This window comes from Crocodylus porosus, unplaced genomic scaffold (genome assembly GCF_001723895.1).
Source record: "Crocodylus porosus isolate Cpor-Errol unplaced genomic scaffold, CroPor_comp1, whole genome shotgun sequence".
Taxonomy (NCBI): Eukaryota; Metazoa; Chordata; order Crocodylia; family Crocodylidae; genus Crocodylus; species Crocodylus porosus.
In genome coordinates, this window is record NW_017728886.1 from 237,796,699 (window position 1) to 237,817,034 (window position 20,336).

General features: G+C 45.0%; 1 protein-coding gene across 1 annotated transcript in view; it reads right to left on the bottom strand.

The window, feature by feature from the left end:
• Window positions 1–19,526, bottom strand: part of LRP12 (LDL receptor related protein 12) — a 63,839-nt gene extending 44,313 nt beyond the window's left edge. Inside the window, exon 1 of the mRNA XM_019545726.1 lies at window positions 19,440–19,526. Within this exon, the coding sequence (XP_019401271.1) occupies window positions 19,440–19,526 (87 nt within the window). The remainder of the gene's footprint in view (window positions 1–19,439) is intronic.
• Between the last annotated feature and the right edge of the window lie 810 nt (window positions 19,527–20,336).

Below are 20,336 nucleotides of genomic sequence, written 5' to 3' on the forward strand. Positions count from 1 at the left end.
CCTTAGACTTCACTACCTCTGTGAGCTGACCTAAGAATTCCTGGTCAAGCTCTTCTCCCTGGTTGGGAGGTCTGTAGTAGACTCCCACCGTTAAGTCTCTTTCCCCTTGACTGCCTTGTACTGTAACCCAAAGCACTTCAGACTTCCCCTCCTCTGACTCCTTGCTAATTGACGAGGATGTGTACTCCTCCTTAATATAGAGTACCACACCCCCACCTCTCCTTCCTATCCTGGCCCTCTTGTTGCTCCTCCCTGAGAGCTGGACAGCTCTTGCAGGGTCCCCCCTTCGTGTTCTGGCCAGCCCCTCCCCACAGCATGCTGAGTTGCTCCTAGCTGCTGCCTGACTGGCAGGTGCTGAGGTAACTCTGCATGCGCTGGCCAGGTTCCTTACATGCAGCTTGAAATGACCCAGCAGGCGCTGGTCAGGCACTGTCACCACGGCATATGGGGTTTCTGGCAGCAACTCCAAGCTGCTACTCAAACGGCGGGGGCTGAAGCAACCTGGTGCACAGAAAGAGACCTGTCCAGGGTGCCAGCATGTGATGAGTTGCTCCAGCACCCATCCCTGGGGCAGCAGTTCAAAGTGCTAGCCAGAAACCCCACACAGCACGAGGACAGCATCTGGCTGGCACCTGGCAAGTCATTTTGAGCTGCTTGTGGGGTTTCCAACCAGAGGGTGCTGAAGCAATTTGGCACACACTATAGCAGGCAGCAGCTTGGAGTGACCCTGCACTAGCCAGCCAGGAACCCTGCATGCTGAGGGGAGCTCAGGTACACACTGGTGGCTGGCCATGTGCATTTTCTGGTTCTGGGTAAGTTGTATGCAATCATAAGATGAGGTTTGATTTGTCACATGTTGAAGAGAGGGTTGGGAAACCTTGTCTTATAACTGAGTAAATATGGCAGTAATATCCAGAAACTCTAGACAAAAAAGTTCGCTACCAAAAAAAACCAGAACAGAGGCATATCCCTGCTAGAGTGCAGACAGGTGTGGAGGGGGATTTAGTGCCACTAAATTGGCTAGTGCCCTTCCCTCAGCTCCCCCTCCCAGTTATGCTAGTGAGATCAGGAAAGTGGAGGGAAACAGTGAGGATCATGCTGGGCTGCATAAATAAGAGTATCAGCTTGAGACACCAAGGAGTTAATCGTTCTATGATTCTAGAAAATGATGGATATTCTCAAGGGTGATACCTGAGAGATACTCAAAAGTTGGCAGGTATTTAGAGAACATCAATAATAAAAATATAAGGATAGTGAAGGGAATTTTTTAAAACTAAGCAAACTATAAATAGCTGCCTTAACAACTGATTAGAACTAACAGGAATGGGAATATAACCACCAACTTTAAAATGTTGTGAACAGCTTTCATAGCTAGGAATTGTTGAGGTGCTCTAATAGGAGATAAATAAAAAATGGGATGAGATGTCAAATAAGTGAATATCAAATTGGTATGCTTTTTTAGTATTTCCCCTTCTAAAGGTCTTTCATCCCAACAGAACAATATTTGCATTTCTTAACAGACTACCCCTATCACCAATAGAAGACAGCATTTGGAGAGTAAGGGAAAGAGTTGTCCTTGATTTCTAAACAGAGGAAAACCAAGATCATTCACAACTGAAATCACAGGAAATTAGGACTGGAAAGGATCTCTGGAGATCATCTAGTTAAGCCTCCTACTGAAGAAAGGATCTTACCTAAATCATCCTATAAAAGTGTACATCTCACCAAGTGATTCTCAACAAGGGCACCATGATACCTTTTTACAGATGATGTGGGTACTGCATGATATTAGTGCCTACATATGCAAAGAGTTACACATGATTCACAAGATAAAAACAGAGATTTCAAATTAAAATCCATAGCGTCAAAAACATTCCGATTGGAATTGGAACAAAAGATTTGCTCTAGTATATTTCTGTAGTCAAGAAACGAGTGAAAGCTATGAGCTGGCATTTTTTGAGGGCTGTCTTGAGTCTATAAAGGTTGGGAACCACTGGTCCTAGCTATTCCTAAAACTGCATGAACACCCCTCACACAAATCCAAGGCACTGAAATGGCCAGACCTGCCACAGGTGGAGTATGGGAAAAGGGCACTGTCAATATCCTGCCACTGCAAGGACAAAAGGTAGTTTGTTACAATGCTCTCCAATGAAGGCAGCCATGCCCCCCGCCCTGGCTAGAGAAAGGCAGACCCTCTGCAGCGCATGTCAATCTGACCATGGGTTCACAATTCTTCCCTACCCCAAATACGGTGACTGGTCTGGCCCTCAGCAGAAAGGCAAGGGTCTCTAACCTGGATCCTTCAGGTGACGCATCAGCATATCCCAGTCACTAACCCCTAGTGCCTGCAGTCAACATACAATACTTCTGAGGAAGGAAAAAAAGCACAAAGAAAACCCGACTGTGACACCGGTAGCATTAACCAAAGAAATCCTCCCTAGCCACATGTACCAATCAGCACGTGAAGCCCAGGCACGAGAAAATAACCAAACACCCTCCACCCTTTTCTGCAACCTGGGGACTGTATGAACAACTCCACACATTACATACTCCCACACACCCTTTCTGTCATCCATCCTACCTCTGCATAAACTTCTTCCAGCTCCTTTAATCTTGTACCCTAAAAAAATTAATTTTAAAGATCTGCTTCTTTCTCCTGCTGCTGAGCATGGTCCTCTCCAATTGCCAGCTGCTCTGGGCTGCAGAACTTCTCTTAGACTTCCAGCTGTGCTCTTGACAACACACCCAGGGACATTGCTTCTCCCAGATCATCACTGACTAATACTTATCCAAGTTCTTCTTGAAAACGTTTAATGAAAGAAATTCTACAACTTCCCTAGGCACTTTCTCACTTCATCACTGTTCTAATAGTGAAGAAATTTCACCTGAAATCCAACTCAGCCTACTTTTTTGTAATTTCAAGCCACTGCTTCTAATTCTACTTTGCAGTGAGGGTAAAAAAAAGTGTTCTCCCTCTTCCTTACAACAGCTCATCAGATATTTCAAGACCACTATCATGTTCCTTCTACTGGATTTTTCTGCAAGCAAAACATGTCTATTTCTGTCAATCTCTCCTCATATGGCCTCACCTGGGTGGTTGGCAACATACTTAGTTCACAGAGGGTTGTGATGAACTGCTCAGGCCTTTGCTTCAAAGGGTCCTGCTTCTCCACCCAGCTGGAGCATATCAGCAGCATCATGCAGCTGTTTGCCACAGCTATGCATATCCTTATGTAGCTTGCAAACCCTCATCTTGCAGACGGTTAAAAACCTAAACCTGCAAACTGAAATTACAGTTCTACTGTAACTGGACTCTAAAGTTAATTTTATTTCCCACTTCAAAATCCTATGAGTTTACACAATATGAAAGGTGAACATTTTTGACATCACTAAATTACTGGCTATTACACTGTGGGCACATCTATGTGTGCATAGTTGCTGTGCAGTAACCAAAAATTACTGTGCAGTATGGGTACGTGTCTACATGTATGCACCCCTACTGCACTGTAACTACAGTGACTTATGCTGACTTGGGTGGAAATTTGCTACCCACATCATGCAGGTAGCAAATTTACACCTGAGTTGTCACTGCACACCAAGGCACATGTAGACAACGTACTGCACAGCAACCCCGTGTGTGCGCTGACTTGGGTCCCAAGTCTAACTTTAGTCCCAAGTCAGTCCACCACTGTAAAAACTGTAGACACCACTGTAAAAACCTATTCTGTGCAATAAGTTACTGCCCAGTAAATGTACATGTAGACACACCCTGTGTTGCATACAGTCTCTTAAGAAGAATATACTTGTATACGGTTCTACTGAAACCTGTATCAGGTGCTACTGAAACTTCATTAACTGTGAACTGCTTTATGAAATATTTTTAAGCACCATTCCTTAACAGTGGCCTTATAATAGCACCCTATAAAATTACTCCACTGCAATATCCAGATACTAGATGATAATCTTCACTAAGAATTGAAATATCAATAATTTTTTTAGATGCCCAAAATTCTAGTCGATCCTTTAAAATGCAAAATATACTTGGAGTAATAGGACATTTGTTCTTATTTAATCAACAAGGTTTCTCATAGTTAGCAATTTACTTTTTAATTTTAAAAAAGTTTACTCTATTGCAAGTAAAATCATTTGGTTAATTACAAATATGCCATCTAATAAGTTTTGTGCTGAAACTTGCCCAAGTCAGTTTTTAGATGCATACTTCAGATTTCACCCCCCCCCAAAAAAAGTCATTAGAAAGATACAAAAACATGCAGTGCAGCTCGTGCACAGGGCAAATTTTGCTTTTAAGAAAACCGACACCTTAAGCTACCTGGCTTGAAGAACTCATTAAAATGGAGAGAACTGATTATATTTTAGACCAGGAAAATATAGCAACCTTGTATTAAGTTCATAAAAACCTCTGACAGATGAGGAAGATGCTTGCAGTTCTAGTAAAGTACTAAAGCAGTGGTTAAAAAGAAGCATAAAAACAATATGAGCCTTGAACAAACATTCAGTTGAAAGACAAGTGCAAATATGGGCAACAGCAGGACTTCTTTAAAAAAACAAAAAAACAAAAACGAGAAGACAAAGTATTCACTGTAAAATTTCCAGAGTTCACTTTTAAAAAAAATAAACAAACCCCCAAAAACACTTTGTAATAATGATGGATGAGTTTAAGTCAGGTTTGAAGCCCATTTTAAAATTTTCATTTAATGAACAAATAAAGGGAGAGAGAGAGAAAGAACGTTCAGATTTTCAGAAGAAATTTAACGATTCATTCACTGCAATCAAAACTAGCCAATTAGTCATAATCAAACATCTGTGCCTGTTCTAAACGGTGATTGGATATCAGGGCTGTCCAACTGGTGGCCACATGCTGCAAGCAGCTCATGAGGTGGTAATGCATGCTCCTGTGCAGGGCAGCAGGGAAAGCAGACCCATGTGATACAGCAGTGAGGAGGGTGCCTATGTGGGCCTGTGTTACACCTGGAAAAGGGAGATCACACTCTTGCATGTAATCACATGCAGTCATGTTGGGGGTGCCAGCAGGGGCATATGTCGCATGGTGTGGATGCTTGGCACAGCCCACAAAGTGTGTGGCCCCTGGGGACTTGGAAGTTGCACAGCCCTGTTTTACATTAAGATGATCTTTAACTTCTGTAGGTGACTATCTTAAACACCTTTAAAAGCTCATCCTACAATTCTGGCCACTTTAACTAAAGTCACTGGTTTCAGCTACTTGATTTAGAGGAAGTCCCTGCTATTATCAAGCAGAAAAAAAGTGTAATAATCTATTACTTTCTAATTTGTTTCCTCAAGGTCCCTGAGGCCCCTGGCAGAGATTACATTTAAGATGCAATTCACCCATTAATTGCACCATAAATAACAGCCCAGCCACAAGTTCAGGCAGTTAACAGCATGAAACAATGAGAAACTAACCACAAAAATATTTTTAAAATGTGTACAATATTTTTGTGACTGGTTTCCATTCCACCTTAAAAAGAACATGTGTGATGCTGGCTGCATGGTGGAACTCAGTTGACAGCTCCCCGGAAATGGCAGGCTGACAGCTACACGTTAGATTACAGGAGTGAGAAATTATTTCGGGCAGAGGGCCACTTATCCAGTTTTGGCAGGCTGTTGAGGGCTGCATGGGTAGCCCTGCCCCTTGACAGGTGCCCCGCTCCCCCACAGGTGCTCTGCCCCCTGGTCACCATCTTGGGACCAATGTCCCAGGGCCAGTACTGGTGGGGCCAGAGCAGGGCAGAGCAGGCTGACAGGGGTCTGTGAAGCCAAGCTGGGCTGCACTACCGGGGGGGGCTCACCCCCACATTAGAACCTGCATGGGACTGCACCACCCTGCTTTCAGGGTGCCGAGTCATGTGGAATTCATCAGTTGATTCCCAGCCTCAGCCCTGTGACTTACTGGAGTCTCCAACTGGTCCCAGAGTTGGTCCCAACCCTGGGACTTCAATCAACTGATGGCTGGCCCGAGAATACACCAGTTTCAAACCAAGTCTGGTGTGATCCTGGGGCTAAAACTACATAGAGATTTTGGGGGCCAACACCGATAGCTGATTTGCAAGGAGCCATATTGGCTGATACCAATCTGATTTCTAATACAGCTGCATAGAGCTGGTAATTCCAATGCAGTAGAAGGGGGTGGGGTTTCACCTGTGCACATCTGAATTTAAAAAATGGTGTGCCCTTTCATAAAACCTCCAAGAACAACAGGCTTTCATAAGGAATGTTGAAAAGATCAAAAGTATATAAAAACACAAGGCAGGCCAAACATGACTTTTAAGGCTCCTGCAAGTGATGTGTTGCCTATGCCCCACCCTCCACAAATGCATGGGTGAGGGGGTACATATGATGTGTTGGGAGAGTGCGGGGGAACACAGACAATGCAGTGTACCGCCTGAGATTTCTACGCCCATAGCGGGATCAGAGTTATAGCTGGGCCAGACCAGCTCTGGAGGAGCCACCTCCGTGGCCCAGCAGGCAGGACTTGGCATGGGAGGGAAAAATCACATTGCCATGGTTGCCCAAGTGAGGCACACCCTGTCCAAATGGCAGCAGCAGGGCCCACAACTCTGTACTGCTGGAGCTGCCATGCCTCACCATGGCAGTGTGGTGCTCCCTCCTGCACCAGCCCGCTGGGCTGCAGAGGAGATTCCTGCCAAGAGCTGGTCCCACCCAACTGCAGACCCACACCTGGCTGTGGGCACAGGTATCTTGCGGGTACATGCTCCCCTCGCCCCCCTCCAATGCAGCATCCATGCTCCCCCATACACACGTTACCTGTGCCTACAACTCTCATACTGGGAGACTGGGGGTGGGGGACAGTAGTGAGGGGTACTGGCAGTTTTATTGGTATATTTATAATTTTAAAGCAATTTGCAAGCTTACCAGTCCCTCAATCATAATAATAAAATGGATTCTAAATCCTTATATAATTTGATGTTTGATTTTTTTCTTTTTTTTTTATTAGGGAAAAATCAGAGCTCCCTTGCCCACTGTGCTTACCAAGATGGGGGTCCAGCTGCCCTGATATGAAGCCCTGACATGCTGGTGCCCTGCCCTTCGCTTCCAAGCCACAGTCCCCCCAGCCTCTACTGGTGTCCCTCACTCCAAACCTGCTGCCCCCTGCTTCTCCATACACTGGGTGCAGGAAGGGGGGGAGCTCCCCCAGTGTACGGGGAACAGGGTTGTGGGCACAGACAACATGCAAAAGGGAGTAAGGGGAGCACAGGTACTGCACTGGGGCTTCAGGTTGAGAGTGAGGGGCACCAGCAGGACCAGGGAGGTGTGTGTGGGGGGGAAGGGGCTGTGGCTTAGAAATGAGGTCCAGGACACCAGCATATCAGGGCTTCATCAAAGCAGTGGGGTGAGGGGAGCAGCTGCAGCTGGGCCTGCATCTTGGTGAGAGAAGGGGGCAGGGGGAGCTCTAGTTTTCTATAATCAAAAAAACCCCACAAAATCAAACACCAAAATGTACAGGTATTTAGAATTAATTTTATTAGTATTATGATTGAGGCACTGGTAGGTTTCCAAATTGCTTTAAAATTATAAATATATGTAAAAAATTGTGTTCAACTGATACCTATAAAGCTAGTAGCATTTCATTGTAATCATGGAAAAACATGGATTTTTGTTTTTTTTAGTCAGAGAATTTGGGATTTTTAAACAGAAAACCAGGTTCCCTGCTGAGCAGACATCCAGACAGAACAGCTAGACTCTTCTGAGAATAAAGCCATCATTACAAAAACTGCTATTGCATAGACAAAAGTACAGGTAGCTTTAGGTAATCTGAAGTACTCTGCTGTGGGCAGCATAGATTAAACAACAACAGAAACAATTATTAGCAAGGTGAATGAGGTATAAACATAAGAATCTTGAAGACTGGCTGTATTCCGTTATTTTGGATTAACTGTGATGTCCTTTTTGCCAAAGTATTCCCACTCATATCTGTGGGGCAGCCAACAGCTGTAGCTGTGATTTTTCATCAAGATAAACTGATGCTTTAATGTTGGAAAATGAAGTGGAAAAAAATGCACGCTTAATTATAATATGCAATGATTGTTTTTGGTTAAATAAAAGTTTCATACCTATGGAAAATCATTCTGTTTCCAAGTAACAAACATGAAAGTGTACACAAGCCAAAAGTGGTTAATAATAGGCCAACACATTATCTGGCAATATTTTTCATCTAATTAATTTTAGTTTTCCAATTTGGGGGGAGAACAAGCACACTGAGATGGAAAAACATATAAATCCAATTTTAAATAGGAATTCATTTGATTAATAAAAACTTTTCTACTTCATTTAAGTATAAAAATATGAAGATAAGTCAGTTATATTTTTGCAGTCAGTCCAAGTAATTATTCCTCTCTGCCACAAATTTTGCAGACATATTTGCTCACAAGCTGAATCCATCCATGTCAAGATTAAGCCTGTGCCATCATTTTTTAATAGCCAAATTATAAAACCCTAAAAAAGGAGGTTTAAAAATTGAAGACCTGCCGCAGCAGAATCACTACACAAAATGATAACCATAGGTAATTTAACAAAAGCTAAATGCTAAAAGCTAAAATGTGATATGGTAGCATAATACCATGGCACCAGAATGGATAGAAGCACTCATGTCAAACATGTAATTATCAGGGATAAGATGTCAAAATAAACAGCTTCTACAGACTAGCCATTTCCAAATATGCTTTACTATACTATTTGCACTTCAACTTTTTGTAATTTAGAGCAGAATACACTTTAACCGATTCTACTTGGTTTTCTTAGTCTGCTTTCTAATGGGGGCCCATCTTGTTACATAACAAGAAATAGGTTACATCTGGTCTGCAAAGATTTTTTTGAGTACAAGTTGCCTTATACTGGCTCAGGGTTGCATATCCCAATATTGAAATTTAATTCTTACTGGCAGAACACAGCCTTGGTACTAAAATACAAGCACTAAACTGAATGACAGATCTTCAGGGAGATACATTCCCATGGTAAAATGCCTGTATGGATACATCACTAGTACCAATAATAACATTTCTTCAAAACCAATCCCATAATGCCCTTGTCCTCACATGAGCAGCTATCCCAGTCACAATCTTTAGTACCACTACCCAAAGGTCAGTGAGCAGAAATCCACTACAACTTTAAAATCCTTGGCATGAGAGATGCATCAGTGTATCTGTCCATATTGTAACACCATCAGTAAAAGGAAAATTGATGCTATTGGCCATTGGCTTTTTTTGACCAATATGGCCTTTAATGTCACTGATAAGTACTGCATGCATGCAGGTAGCTGCAGCATGCACACAGCCAGGAATGCAGTCCAGCAGCATGGAGAGCAGTGTCCAGGTGGTAAGTAAGGGGGTTTGGGGGGAGGGGAGAAGGGGCAAGTGGGGGGTAGATTGAGGTCCTAATGGGTGAGAGAAGTAGTGGAGCTGGAGCAGAGGCTACCCAGGTTAAGGGGGATGGAGCCAAAGGTGGTTTGTCGGGAAGGGGGGGAAGGGAGGGAGGGACGGGGGCAGATCAGTCACTGCATGCACCCCTGGGGGAAGCATAGGGGGCAGGTGCCCCCCAGATATATGTGCAGGGTGGCCTGCCTGCTGCAGGCTTGGGGGCTGTACTCATCATAGGCAGGCAGGACAGGGCAGGGCAGGGCAGGGCAGGCTGGGTGTCAGCGGCGTTGGGGGGGGGAGTTACGGCAAATTTGGGGGGGCTGTAGCCCACCCTCTAGCTCTCTTTGCAGAGTCACTGCCACCTGCCCCTGCTGCACTCCCTTCCTCACTTCCATCTTTTTCCCTACCACACCCCCCTTTCCTCTCCCATGCTCCTCCCCTCTCCAGCTTACTGACCAGACAACTCTCCAGCTGCCAGGCTGCATGTTAGCAATCAAAATCAGCATTGACTGATATGGCTGGTTAATAACTGGCCATCAGCCAAAAAAAAAATCTTTATTAGTGCACTCCTACTTGACATCTCTTGGAACTGCTTCATCTTCTAGTCCACTTCTAAGGTCATTTCTACTAATTAGCTCACCTCTGCAAGCAAACAAGCATAGTTCTATACAACAGAGCTCCAGCTAAACACTGTGATCCTCTGAGCCAAGAAACAAATCCTAGATCTCCTAGTTATCTTTGTGGTAGGCAATACTTGGCAACGCTCTTCTACTGTTTTTGTACAGTCAAGTTGAAAAACAAGCAGGTAAGGAGTTGAGGCAGTTGTATTAGAGTCAGTAATGCTACAAATAAAATTAGGGGCTGCCCATCAGACCTACCTCTTCTAGAGCAGACTACATGCAGTACCTTGTAGGGACACAACACCACCCCAGCATGACAGTAAACGTTTCAGAAGACCCAGAAGAAGGAATATCAACAGTACCCATCATAAAGGAGCTATATTAAAAGTAGGTGGGGGGAGAGATGGGGAGGTGCCCAGACCGGTGAGAGCCAGAAATTTTTAAAATACAGTGGACTGTAACTCAAGCATGTCTGGGGAAGAAGGAAAACGGAGCTACTGTAGGGATATTACTGCACTTGTTTAAGTGAGGTTTTCCTTCATGTTAACCACTGTCTCACCTAGCCTCTCGCCTTTGCAAAGAGTAACCATTCACATGAAAAAAAAGAAACCAACTTACACAGCAGCCACTTAAAAATAATAACAGTATTCAAATAAATAATAGTATTCAAATAAAGACAGTATCCAAATCATTTAACAGCTATTGTATCAGACGCACACACAAAAAAACAACAGCTACCATAAAATCCCCAAATGCTAGAAAAACCAATTCGTTGCAACAGCATAGATACTGGAATGGATGCCTAAGGGTTAAAATTAAGTACACATATGATGTGAAACATCCCTTGCAAGCAATCCCCTGATGGGTCCCTCAAATGATCCAATTTAAGAGAAACTTGTGAACATTACAAAATTGTAAATAGAAGAGCGGCACTACAGTTACTGTTCACGCAGTGCAGTCAGCACAACACCATCTTCTCCAAACAAAAGCTCTGTTAGCAGAAGCTTCCTTCTGCTGCTAGAGCAGTGTCCACACCAGGAATTGGCTGGCTGAGCTATGAAATGCACAGAAAGCACAAGTCAAGTCATTCTTGTCACTCCTACTTAATGCATGGAGAGAACAGGGTAGAGGGAAGTGGAAGGCGGTGGGAGAGGGGGAAAGGGTAGGAACCGCGTTGCTGGTTTAGGGGCAAGGAGATTCATTTTTTCATGGTTTACAGTGTTAGGAGCTGGCAGTTTGTTGACCTATACTCAAACAACCCTTTTCCAGGGGAGAAAAAAGATTTTCTAAGGTACTCTTTCTTATTCTTTCCCAGCTTTAAAAATAAATAAATAAATAAATAAATAAACAAATAAAAGAGAATGGCTTTGTTTATTCTCACACAATAGAGCACCTTCCCATATTCTACGATTCTATCACTTTGCTGCAATGAGCTGTGATGGATTCGCTGCTGCAAACAGTATGGCAAACTTATGGGACAGGGCAACCTCAAACATCTGCCTCTGGGATTCTGTCACTCTCACAAGCAAAGTATACAAGCTACTGCCTGTGGTAAGTTTAGCATTTAGTACTGCACTCTCCCTATACCAGGCGCAGGCAAAATACAGCCTGCGAGGCCATTCTATCTGGCCCACGGGGCCCTTAAAAAATTTAGATAATTAATATTCATTTGCCCTTGGTTCCTGTCAAAAATGACAGGAACCAAGGACAGTAGGACCCAGGGGAAGCCTGGCAGGCTCCCACAACAGCAGAGCCCGCCTGGCCCAGCACTGCCCCCCCATCCAGAAGCCCCAGCTGGGGCTTCTGGCCTGGGACCCCATGGCCACCCCATGCTGGAACTGCAGGTAAGGCGGAAGGGGGGGTGGGGAGGGCGGGGGAGGACCCCAGTCAGGGAAGGAGCCTGGGGAAGAGTGGCCTGGAGAAAAGCTGAGTGCAGGCAGGGGGAAAGCGGCCCCTTGGGCACTCAGTGGCCGGCGCCCTGCACTGCAGCCATTCACAGCCTGCGTGGGACTGTCTGTGCCTGCTCTGGACAGCCCCGTGCAGGCTATGAGTGGCTGCAGCAGGCAGCGTCAGCCACGGGGCAGGGGAGGGGCCGCTTTCCCCCGCACTCAGCTTTTCCCAGGCTCCTTCCTGGCGCGGAGGAAAGCAGACCCTCACCAGCCCTGTAGCCGGCGCCCCACGCTGCAGGTGCTCGCAGCCTGCGTGGGGGTGTCCAGAGCAGGCACAGGCAGCCCCAGGAGGGCTGTGAGTGGCTGCAGTGTGAGGCACCAGGCACAGGGCAGGCAAGGGGCTGCTTCTCCCCCGACCCCACGCTCAGCACCACTGCGTGACCCAGCCCCACTGCCTGCCTGGGCCCCGTGCCAGCTCCAGGCTCGCCAAATGGGGCTGCATGTGGCGACAGCAGCTGCGGCCCCCCCCGCCCAACTGCCCCACGTGGGGCAGTGTTTGCCACTGCTGCCTCTGGGCTGCCCAGTGCACGAGTTCCAGGCAGGCAGCAGCAGCCAACACTGCCTGGCGTGGCAAGCGGGGAGGCCACAGCTGCTGCCACCAACGGGTAAGCTCAGAGCTGGCACAGGGCCCAGGCTGGCAGAGGGACCGGGTTACAAGCTGGTGCTGAGTGTGGAGAAGAGCGGCCCCTCGGTTGCTCCATGGCCAGTTCTCTGTCCTATAGCTGCTTGCAGCCCACATGGGGCTGCCTGTGCTTGCTTCAGACAGCCCCACGTGGACTGCAAGCGCCTGCAGCAGGGAGCACCGGCCATGGGGCAGGCAAGGGGCTGCTTTTTCCCCACACTCAGCACCAGCTTCTTCCCTGCTGGCGAGCAGGGGGTTGAGGCTGTGCGCTGCCCCTCGCCTGTACCACAGGTCTAAAGGGCACTGGGAGTGAGTGGGCAGGGAGCCAGCAGGAGCATGGGGCCTGCACCAGTGTCCCAGGGCCAGTGCCGGCGGTGCCCAGAGCAGGGTAGCAGGAGTGTAGGGTCCCAGCCTGCGGGGGCTCTATGGAGTTGGGTCAACTCCCTGCTCTCCCTGGTGGTGTAGCCCAGCCCAGCTCCACAGACCCCAGCTAGCCTGTGCCCTGCTTTGGGCCCCACCAGTGCTGGCCCTGGGACATTGGTCCCAAGACACTGGGACATTGGTCCCAAGATGGTGACCAGGGGGCGGGGCCCATGTCAAGGGGCGGGGCTACCCATGCAGCCCTCGACAGCCTGCCAAAACTGGATAAGCGGCCCTCTGCCCAAAATAATTGCCCGCCCCTGCCCTAGGCTCATACCCACTTCCCACACTTAGTTACAAACTTCAAGCAGCACGCATGTTATTTACAGAGCTTGCAGCTACAAAGAAGTTCTGAAGCAAGTGGCCACTGAACATTTTCATATAGATATTTATGAAAAATGTTTTAGGGAACTTTTAGAACATTAACTTCTCACTTAAAAAGACATAAGAATATTGATATCTGGCAAGTCTAGACTGGGGTATTTTTGAGACACTCCTTCCATGTCTGCTTAGAACTGACCACCAGTTGTGAAGAAGTATGGAAAAGACCTTGAAAGACACGGTTATAGACCTACTTAATTCACAGTTTTGTGGATTTCGTGGAAACTGCAAAATCCAGGACTGTCCATGAAATCTGCAACAATCAACAAAAAACCCCATAATAAAAAAAAAATGCTGGCTCCCCAGTGGGAGCCAGTGGTCCTTGCTGCAAGGAGGGGAAGGCACCAGCTGGTGCACAAAGGGCAGCCGTCCCCTCATCCCTCCTCCCCCCTGCCAATCAGTGCTGTGGTGGAGAAGTACATGAAGGGCAGCCAGCAATCAAAATGGCAACTGCCCCCTTGTACCTCCTCTCCTCCCCCAGGGCCAATCAGTACCAAAGGGTGGGTCCACTGCAAAATGACTGTGGAATTAGAACTTTACACCACAATCAACCTGTAAAAATTGGTAAATTCCCCTGTGATTTAGGTAGACTTCCTAGACACGGTTAGCTAAGCTCCTTCAGTCCTTGGAGAAAGCAGACTAGGAGAATAGGTACCGGAGAGACTGAGATCAGATAGAAGGACCAAAAGGAAAGGCAGAAGGACAAGCAGTTGCAACTAAAGTAGGTACCAGAACATCAGGCAACTCTTTAGTCAACAAATATTTTTGGAACAAAAGACTCAAAGAACTCCACCTCTGAAACTACTATACTCCACAGCTAATGCACCAGCACAGTCTTCCGCTCTGCCCATACCACTTGTTTTTTACTTTTATTAAAGTGGCAAATGTTTATTATTACTAGCAAGTAATAAAAACAAGACTGAAAACCAAGCAAGTAAATGGAAAGGATCTGTAGTGTAAGCATTTCAAACTATTTTTTTTACATCTAATTCAACAACATTAAGTACCAAATAGTTTGAAGAAAGAGGATTATTGTTTAAGACCAAATCCTTCATCTCTTCAAACAGTGATTCTCAACCAGGGTGCTGCATAGAATTATCGTGTGTAGGTGTTTGTACACCTAACTGCTTTGCAAGAAACGCCCCCAGAGAATTCATAAAAGGAATCCGTAATGTCACAAAGGTTCTGACCTGCTGTGGTATTTCTGAGTTTTCTGCAACAGAAGAATTGCTCCATTATTTTTCTGTGGTCAAGAAACAAGTGAAAACTAAAGAGAGAGCATTTTCTGGGGGGTGTCTGGAAAACAAAAAGGTTTGGAACCACTATCTCAAGGCTTGAAAGCTTACAACACATTACCAAGGATCCATCCAAGAAAATCTGAGCTGAAATTGCCAATGCAGAAGACTTATCAACAAGAAAAAAAAAATTTTTATTTAGCATATGCGGTTTCAGCAAAAATAATCAAAGCAGCAAACAGGTGTGTAAAAATCCAGATAAAATGTGAAGTTAGTAATTTGTGGTATTTTCTGACTGCCAAGTGATTAATTTTGACAGACTTAATAGTACTTTTTTTGGCTTCTTTTTCACATGCACACACACAGCCTATTTCTTAAGATCTATGCAGCAGTATGTATTTGAATTAGCCCACTCACGATAAAATTAGTGATCATAGTCAATCTATATTCAAAATGGAAACTTTATTGTTGCTCCTTACATAATGTCTTCCTTGTCATTCCTGATTGTTTTATCATGTAGCTGTTTGCAGCTTGCTTCTCTCTGTTAGTGAAGAAAGGGCAACACCTACTTTTACACAAATCTACACTTATTTTGCTACCATTAACTGTCAATAGACAATTAAATAAGACCTCAGGAAGGGGGATACAATTGGCTTGTAGGCATTATCTGATCAATAATTTCCAGTTTGGCTGAAGAACACTTGCCAGGGTCACTGAAAAGATTTACATATTTTCTTTTTATCAGCAGTTTGCAGTTAACCAACTGTTCACATTCTTCATTATCTTTCTTCAGGATTAAGTACTAGATTCATAGGAATTTCAGCCAGACATTTGTCAAATAACGTTAAGGTTGTAAGCTGTTCAATAAAATGGTCGCTGCTCTTTCAGGTAAAGAAAGGATTAAATAACTACTTGTTTTAGTACAAAATTAGCCATGCAATATGAACAGAAATATGGAGATTACCAAATTACACAGCCTTGGTGCTATGCAGGCATCAGCCATAATTTCTTACTTAAACTGAGGATTATAACTGACAAGATTCAGGCCATATTTCTATAATGGAGGGATCTCTGCTTCAAAGAATGCACTGTATTGTATCTACAAATTTAACAATGGTGAAGTGTTTCTCAGGAAATGGGAAAATATTGTGCTGCAATATTGTAGTAGTTCTATTAATTCCCCTTAATCAGTTTTCACTTAATGTTAAGCAAAACAAATTTTAAAGTGGTTCAGGAATGAAGCCACTCTGCAATAATGGCCTATTTAAACAAATTTGTTCAACTATGCATTCAGGGGATGTATGCATACATTTAATGTTAGACTATTGGATAAAATACATACACAGATTTGAGTACTTGGGATCAGGTTAAAAAAACAAAACAAAACACACACACACACACACACACACACACACACACACGAAAGGAATTATGTGCACTAGCTGCATTTTAGTCCAAATGTACATACACCTCCACAATTCCACATGTGCTTCAGGGCCTGTCTATATATGTTGCAGCATTTAGCTGAGAAGGATCCTACATACTGTGCATGCTCAGATCGTCAGCATATATGCATACAGTATGTCAGGTAAACCTAAGACAAGCTGGAATTCAATAACGAGGAGCAGACATGCATAAGGTTCAGTTTTCTAGACAGACCCAGAGTATGCCTCAGACATACCACATTGTGATCCTTACAAACTCAATGTTTATGGGTGTATACAGACATTTAGGGAGGTTAGATTGCATTAAAAATGGCCACCCGACCTAACTTAGTTCACCCAGGTGTGGAACTTACATGTAGATCCCTAGTTAGGTTGATCAAAGTGCAAACTGTACATTGGTTTGAGGAGGGTTAGACTAGACTAAAAATGGCCGACCCAATATAAGTTAACCCTACCTCCAAGGGAATCTAATTTACATCAGGTTGGCCATTTTTAGACCAATCTAACTGTCCCAGATTTCGGTACAGTTCCCAGAGCAACCCCAGGCCTGTAAAAGCCCAGCTGCTGGCCCTAGCACTGCGATCTTGTTAGCCCCCCTCCCCAGCCCTTCGCCCCACCCCCAAGCACCAGCCAGCCTCCCTCCCCAGACCCGCCACAATGCTCCTGGTACCAGTTTTATCAGCATTCACCAGTGCCAAAAGCCAAAGAAGTAAATCAGGGTGAGGGAGGGGTGAGATGGGAGGGATGAGGCAGGTACATTCGCCAGGGGGGTTGTCCCTGTGGGGTGGGAGAAGTCAGGGGGCTAAATACAGCTCCTGGTCCTGGGGGATGTGGGAAGAGAGACTCCCCAATCCCAGAAGCCCCTCTGATCCCACCAAACCTTCCCGAACCCTGCCCCCCTCCACCCGGCACGCATCCCTCCTGCCCCCCTGAACACCTCCGATTCCCTGATCCACCCTGCAAACCCCACTAGCCAATTTCCCCCATGGACCCCACCTGCCTGCCCTCCCCATCCCCTTGAAGGCCCCCCTGATTTAATTCCCTGGAGCCTGTTTGCCCCCTGATCCCCAGCCCTCTCCCCTGCTCCCCTACTAGCTTCCCCATCCCAACTTACCTTAAATTGGATGGCCATTTTTAACTCAATCTAACCGCCTCCTATGTCTGTAGCCAGTCTCTAGCAATGTGACTGGCTCCTTAGCAATGAAATAAAACATAAGCATAGACACAAGCACCCTTGCAATCTATAGTGTATTTTCAAGCTTTATGCTGTGCTTTCTCCAGTCTAAACAGAAACTGAGGGAGCCATAGGTTGTTTTCAGTTAATGTTTGAGTTTGGTTTTATGATCTGTAGAAGGCTGTTTTTTCCCCCCCCACTTAAACATACCTCTCTGTGATTGCACTTGTAAGGATAACCATTACATCTACATGCATGTCCTTGCTTTTCCAACATGCATATCTTCTCAGAGCAGCTTCTTAGTTACCATATTTTCTCACCTACAACACTCCCTCCCTCAATAAAATGTGTACCTTGTTTTCAAAAGGCAGAATGCAGAAAAAAGATTTTTCCAGAATCATGACTATGTGACAGACTAAAACCTGCTGGAAGCAGTGTCCAGGAAATGTGACACCGGGAACTTCTTGGTTTGGCAAACCACTTCCCACAATGCCATACTTCCTAGATACTCTATGCTCTCAGGGACTCTGTCACACAAGGTTAGGTCCCAGACCCTTGCAAAAGGCAGCAACAAGACTGTCACTTCTTTACTGTTAGTAGTTCTTTATAAGTTCTTGTAAATAGTGCTGTTTCCACATCATAAGTCTCAAAGATACTACCAGCAGCTCACTTGCTGCTTCAGGCACAAACTACAGTGCTCAGCCCACCACTGCAAGAAGGTTAACACAGGACTCTGTCCCTTCAGTTTGTTGAGCAGATACAAGCAGCAACCATCTTGGCAGTTGCACAGCCTGTGCGGGATCTCCAGGAGTGCTCTTTTTTCAATGAAGAAAAAAGCTCCCCTAATTGAAATGCGCACCCCAATTTTGGGCTACTGGAAAGGTAAATATGTATGTGACAAAATATGGTAATAGTGTATGGAAAAGCAGCTGAGCTCATACCTTCATGGTTACAGCAAAAAAGACACCTAATCATTTCAGAAATGTCTGAATCTACATTTATACTGAAAGCAGCACATACCAGTGAAAATAAATAGAATAGATATAACTCATGTCTATACACCAACAGATGGTATACTACCTCTGAATAGTATCTATTTATGTCCTATGTAAAGTGTGTGTATATATATATAAATAAAAAATGCATACATGTAAATCGGCTTTGGTAAAAATTCCTATATGACTTTTTTCAAAAAAAGAGTATCCTTTAAAAAGTGTAAAATAACGTGGTAGTGAAAAAAGAGAAAGAGTGAGATATCTGGTATATCCTCCCCTCAGGAGAGAGGGGACCAGAAGAACAACCCTTTAATCTCCCACTCCCTCACCAGAAGTGCCTCTTTATTTTGTCCAGCCTATATGACTCTGAACATATATGTACATTACTCACAGCACTAAATTTTTGTAGTGCTTCAAACTGCTGCAGGCTGCAAATGTATTTCTATCCACAGTATCAGTAGTTAGCAATCAGAACTGAAGCTGTGCTTGGCTCTCACTGAGAGAAGCATTCACACTACAATATTAAGTGAAGTGCATAAACTTATGCTCAATTCAACCAGGAGCGAATGTATGTGTCTGTGTCACTTTGATGGCTTGCCACTGAATCCAAGCCTACCAACAACGCACAACTCAAAGGAGTAAGCTGTATAATGTTACATAGCTCCAGGAGACGGGTGAGATTCCAGTAAAACACAGTATGTTTCTGCAACACAATTTAAGGTGAATATGGAATGCAACATTTTAATTATTCCTATGCAAATTCACATTACTTTACAAACAGCAAATAATTTTCAACTCTTCTTGTAGTATTGGGCAATTGTAGGGTTAAAGTGTTAGTTCATATTATTAAGGGAACACGCTTGAGAGCAACTCTACCCTGTGTTGTTCCAGAGTTACTTTCATTTTTTTGGGGTTATGTTTTGCTTGTTCCTGAATAAAGCAGCCTAAAGTTTTGGGTGTCGAGAAAAGTAAGTGTCAGCATTCTTAGTTAAGTTCTAATAAAAAGAACAGCTTTATAACAATGACAACTTTGGTCTTATAAAATATGCTCTGTAGGTATTTTAGAGAGCATTTTGTGACTTCCCTAACAAAACGTAAAAGGGTAATACTTTTTACTTCTAGTGGCTGCAAGGAGCAAACCCAGATACTAGACCCTAGACTTGAGGTTCTGTTCCCCCCACTCACCACTAAGTTAAGTTCTTCTGACAGAGTTCCAACTTCAGCATCTTTACATGCAACAATCTTCAATAACTCGCCAAAATCATTAGGCATTTTTACATGTGCAAGTGCTGCAGCACTGGGCGCTTTGCACTGCAATGCTTACAGTTGTATATGTAGCAAAATGCGTGTCAGTGCTGAGAAAATGGTGACAGTGTGAATCATAGAAACATAGAAGTAGGGTCAGAAGGGACCTTGTAGATCTTCAAGTCTGACCCCCTACCTGGGCAGGAGAAAAACTGGGCTCAAATGACTCCAGCCAGGCAGGCATCAAGCTTCTTCTTAAGGACCCCCAGGGTAGGAGCCAGCACCACTTCCTTTGGAAGTTGGTTCCAGATCCTAGCCGCCCTGACTGTGAAGTAGTTCTTACGGATGTCTAATCTAAACCTGCTCTCCAGCAACTTGTGGCCGTTATTGCTTGTTATGCCAGGGGGCGCTAGGGGAAATAAAGTCTCTCCCAAAACCTTCTGGTCCTCATTAGTGAGTTTATAGACAGTCACCAGGTCCCCCCTCAGCCTTCTCTTGTGAAGACTGAGCAGGTTCAGGTCCCGCAGTCTCTCATTGCAGGGTCTGCCCTGTTGTCCCTGGATCATGTGGGTGGCCCTCCTCTGGACCTTCTCAATGTTGTCCACATCCCTCCTGAAATGGGGCGCACAGAACCGGACACAGTACTCCAGCTGTGGCCTGACCAGTGTTGTGTAGAGGGGGAAGATCACCTCCTTGGCCCTTCTTGAGATGCATGACAAGGTCCGGTTTGCCCTGCCAACCGTGACCTCGTGTTGTCAGCCCATGTTCATCTTGGAGTCAATAATGACTCCAAGATCCCTTTCTGCCTCCGTGCTCTCAAGAAGGGAGTATCCCATC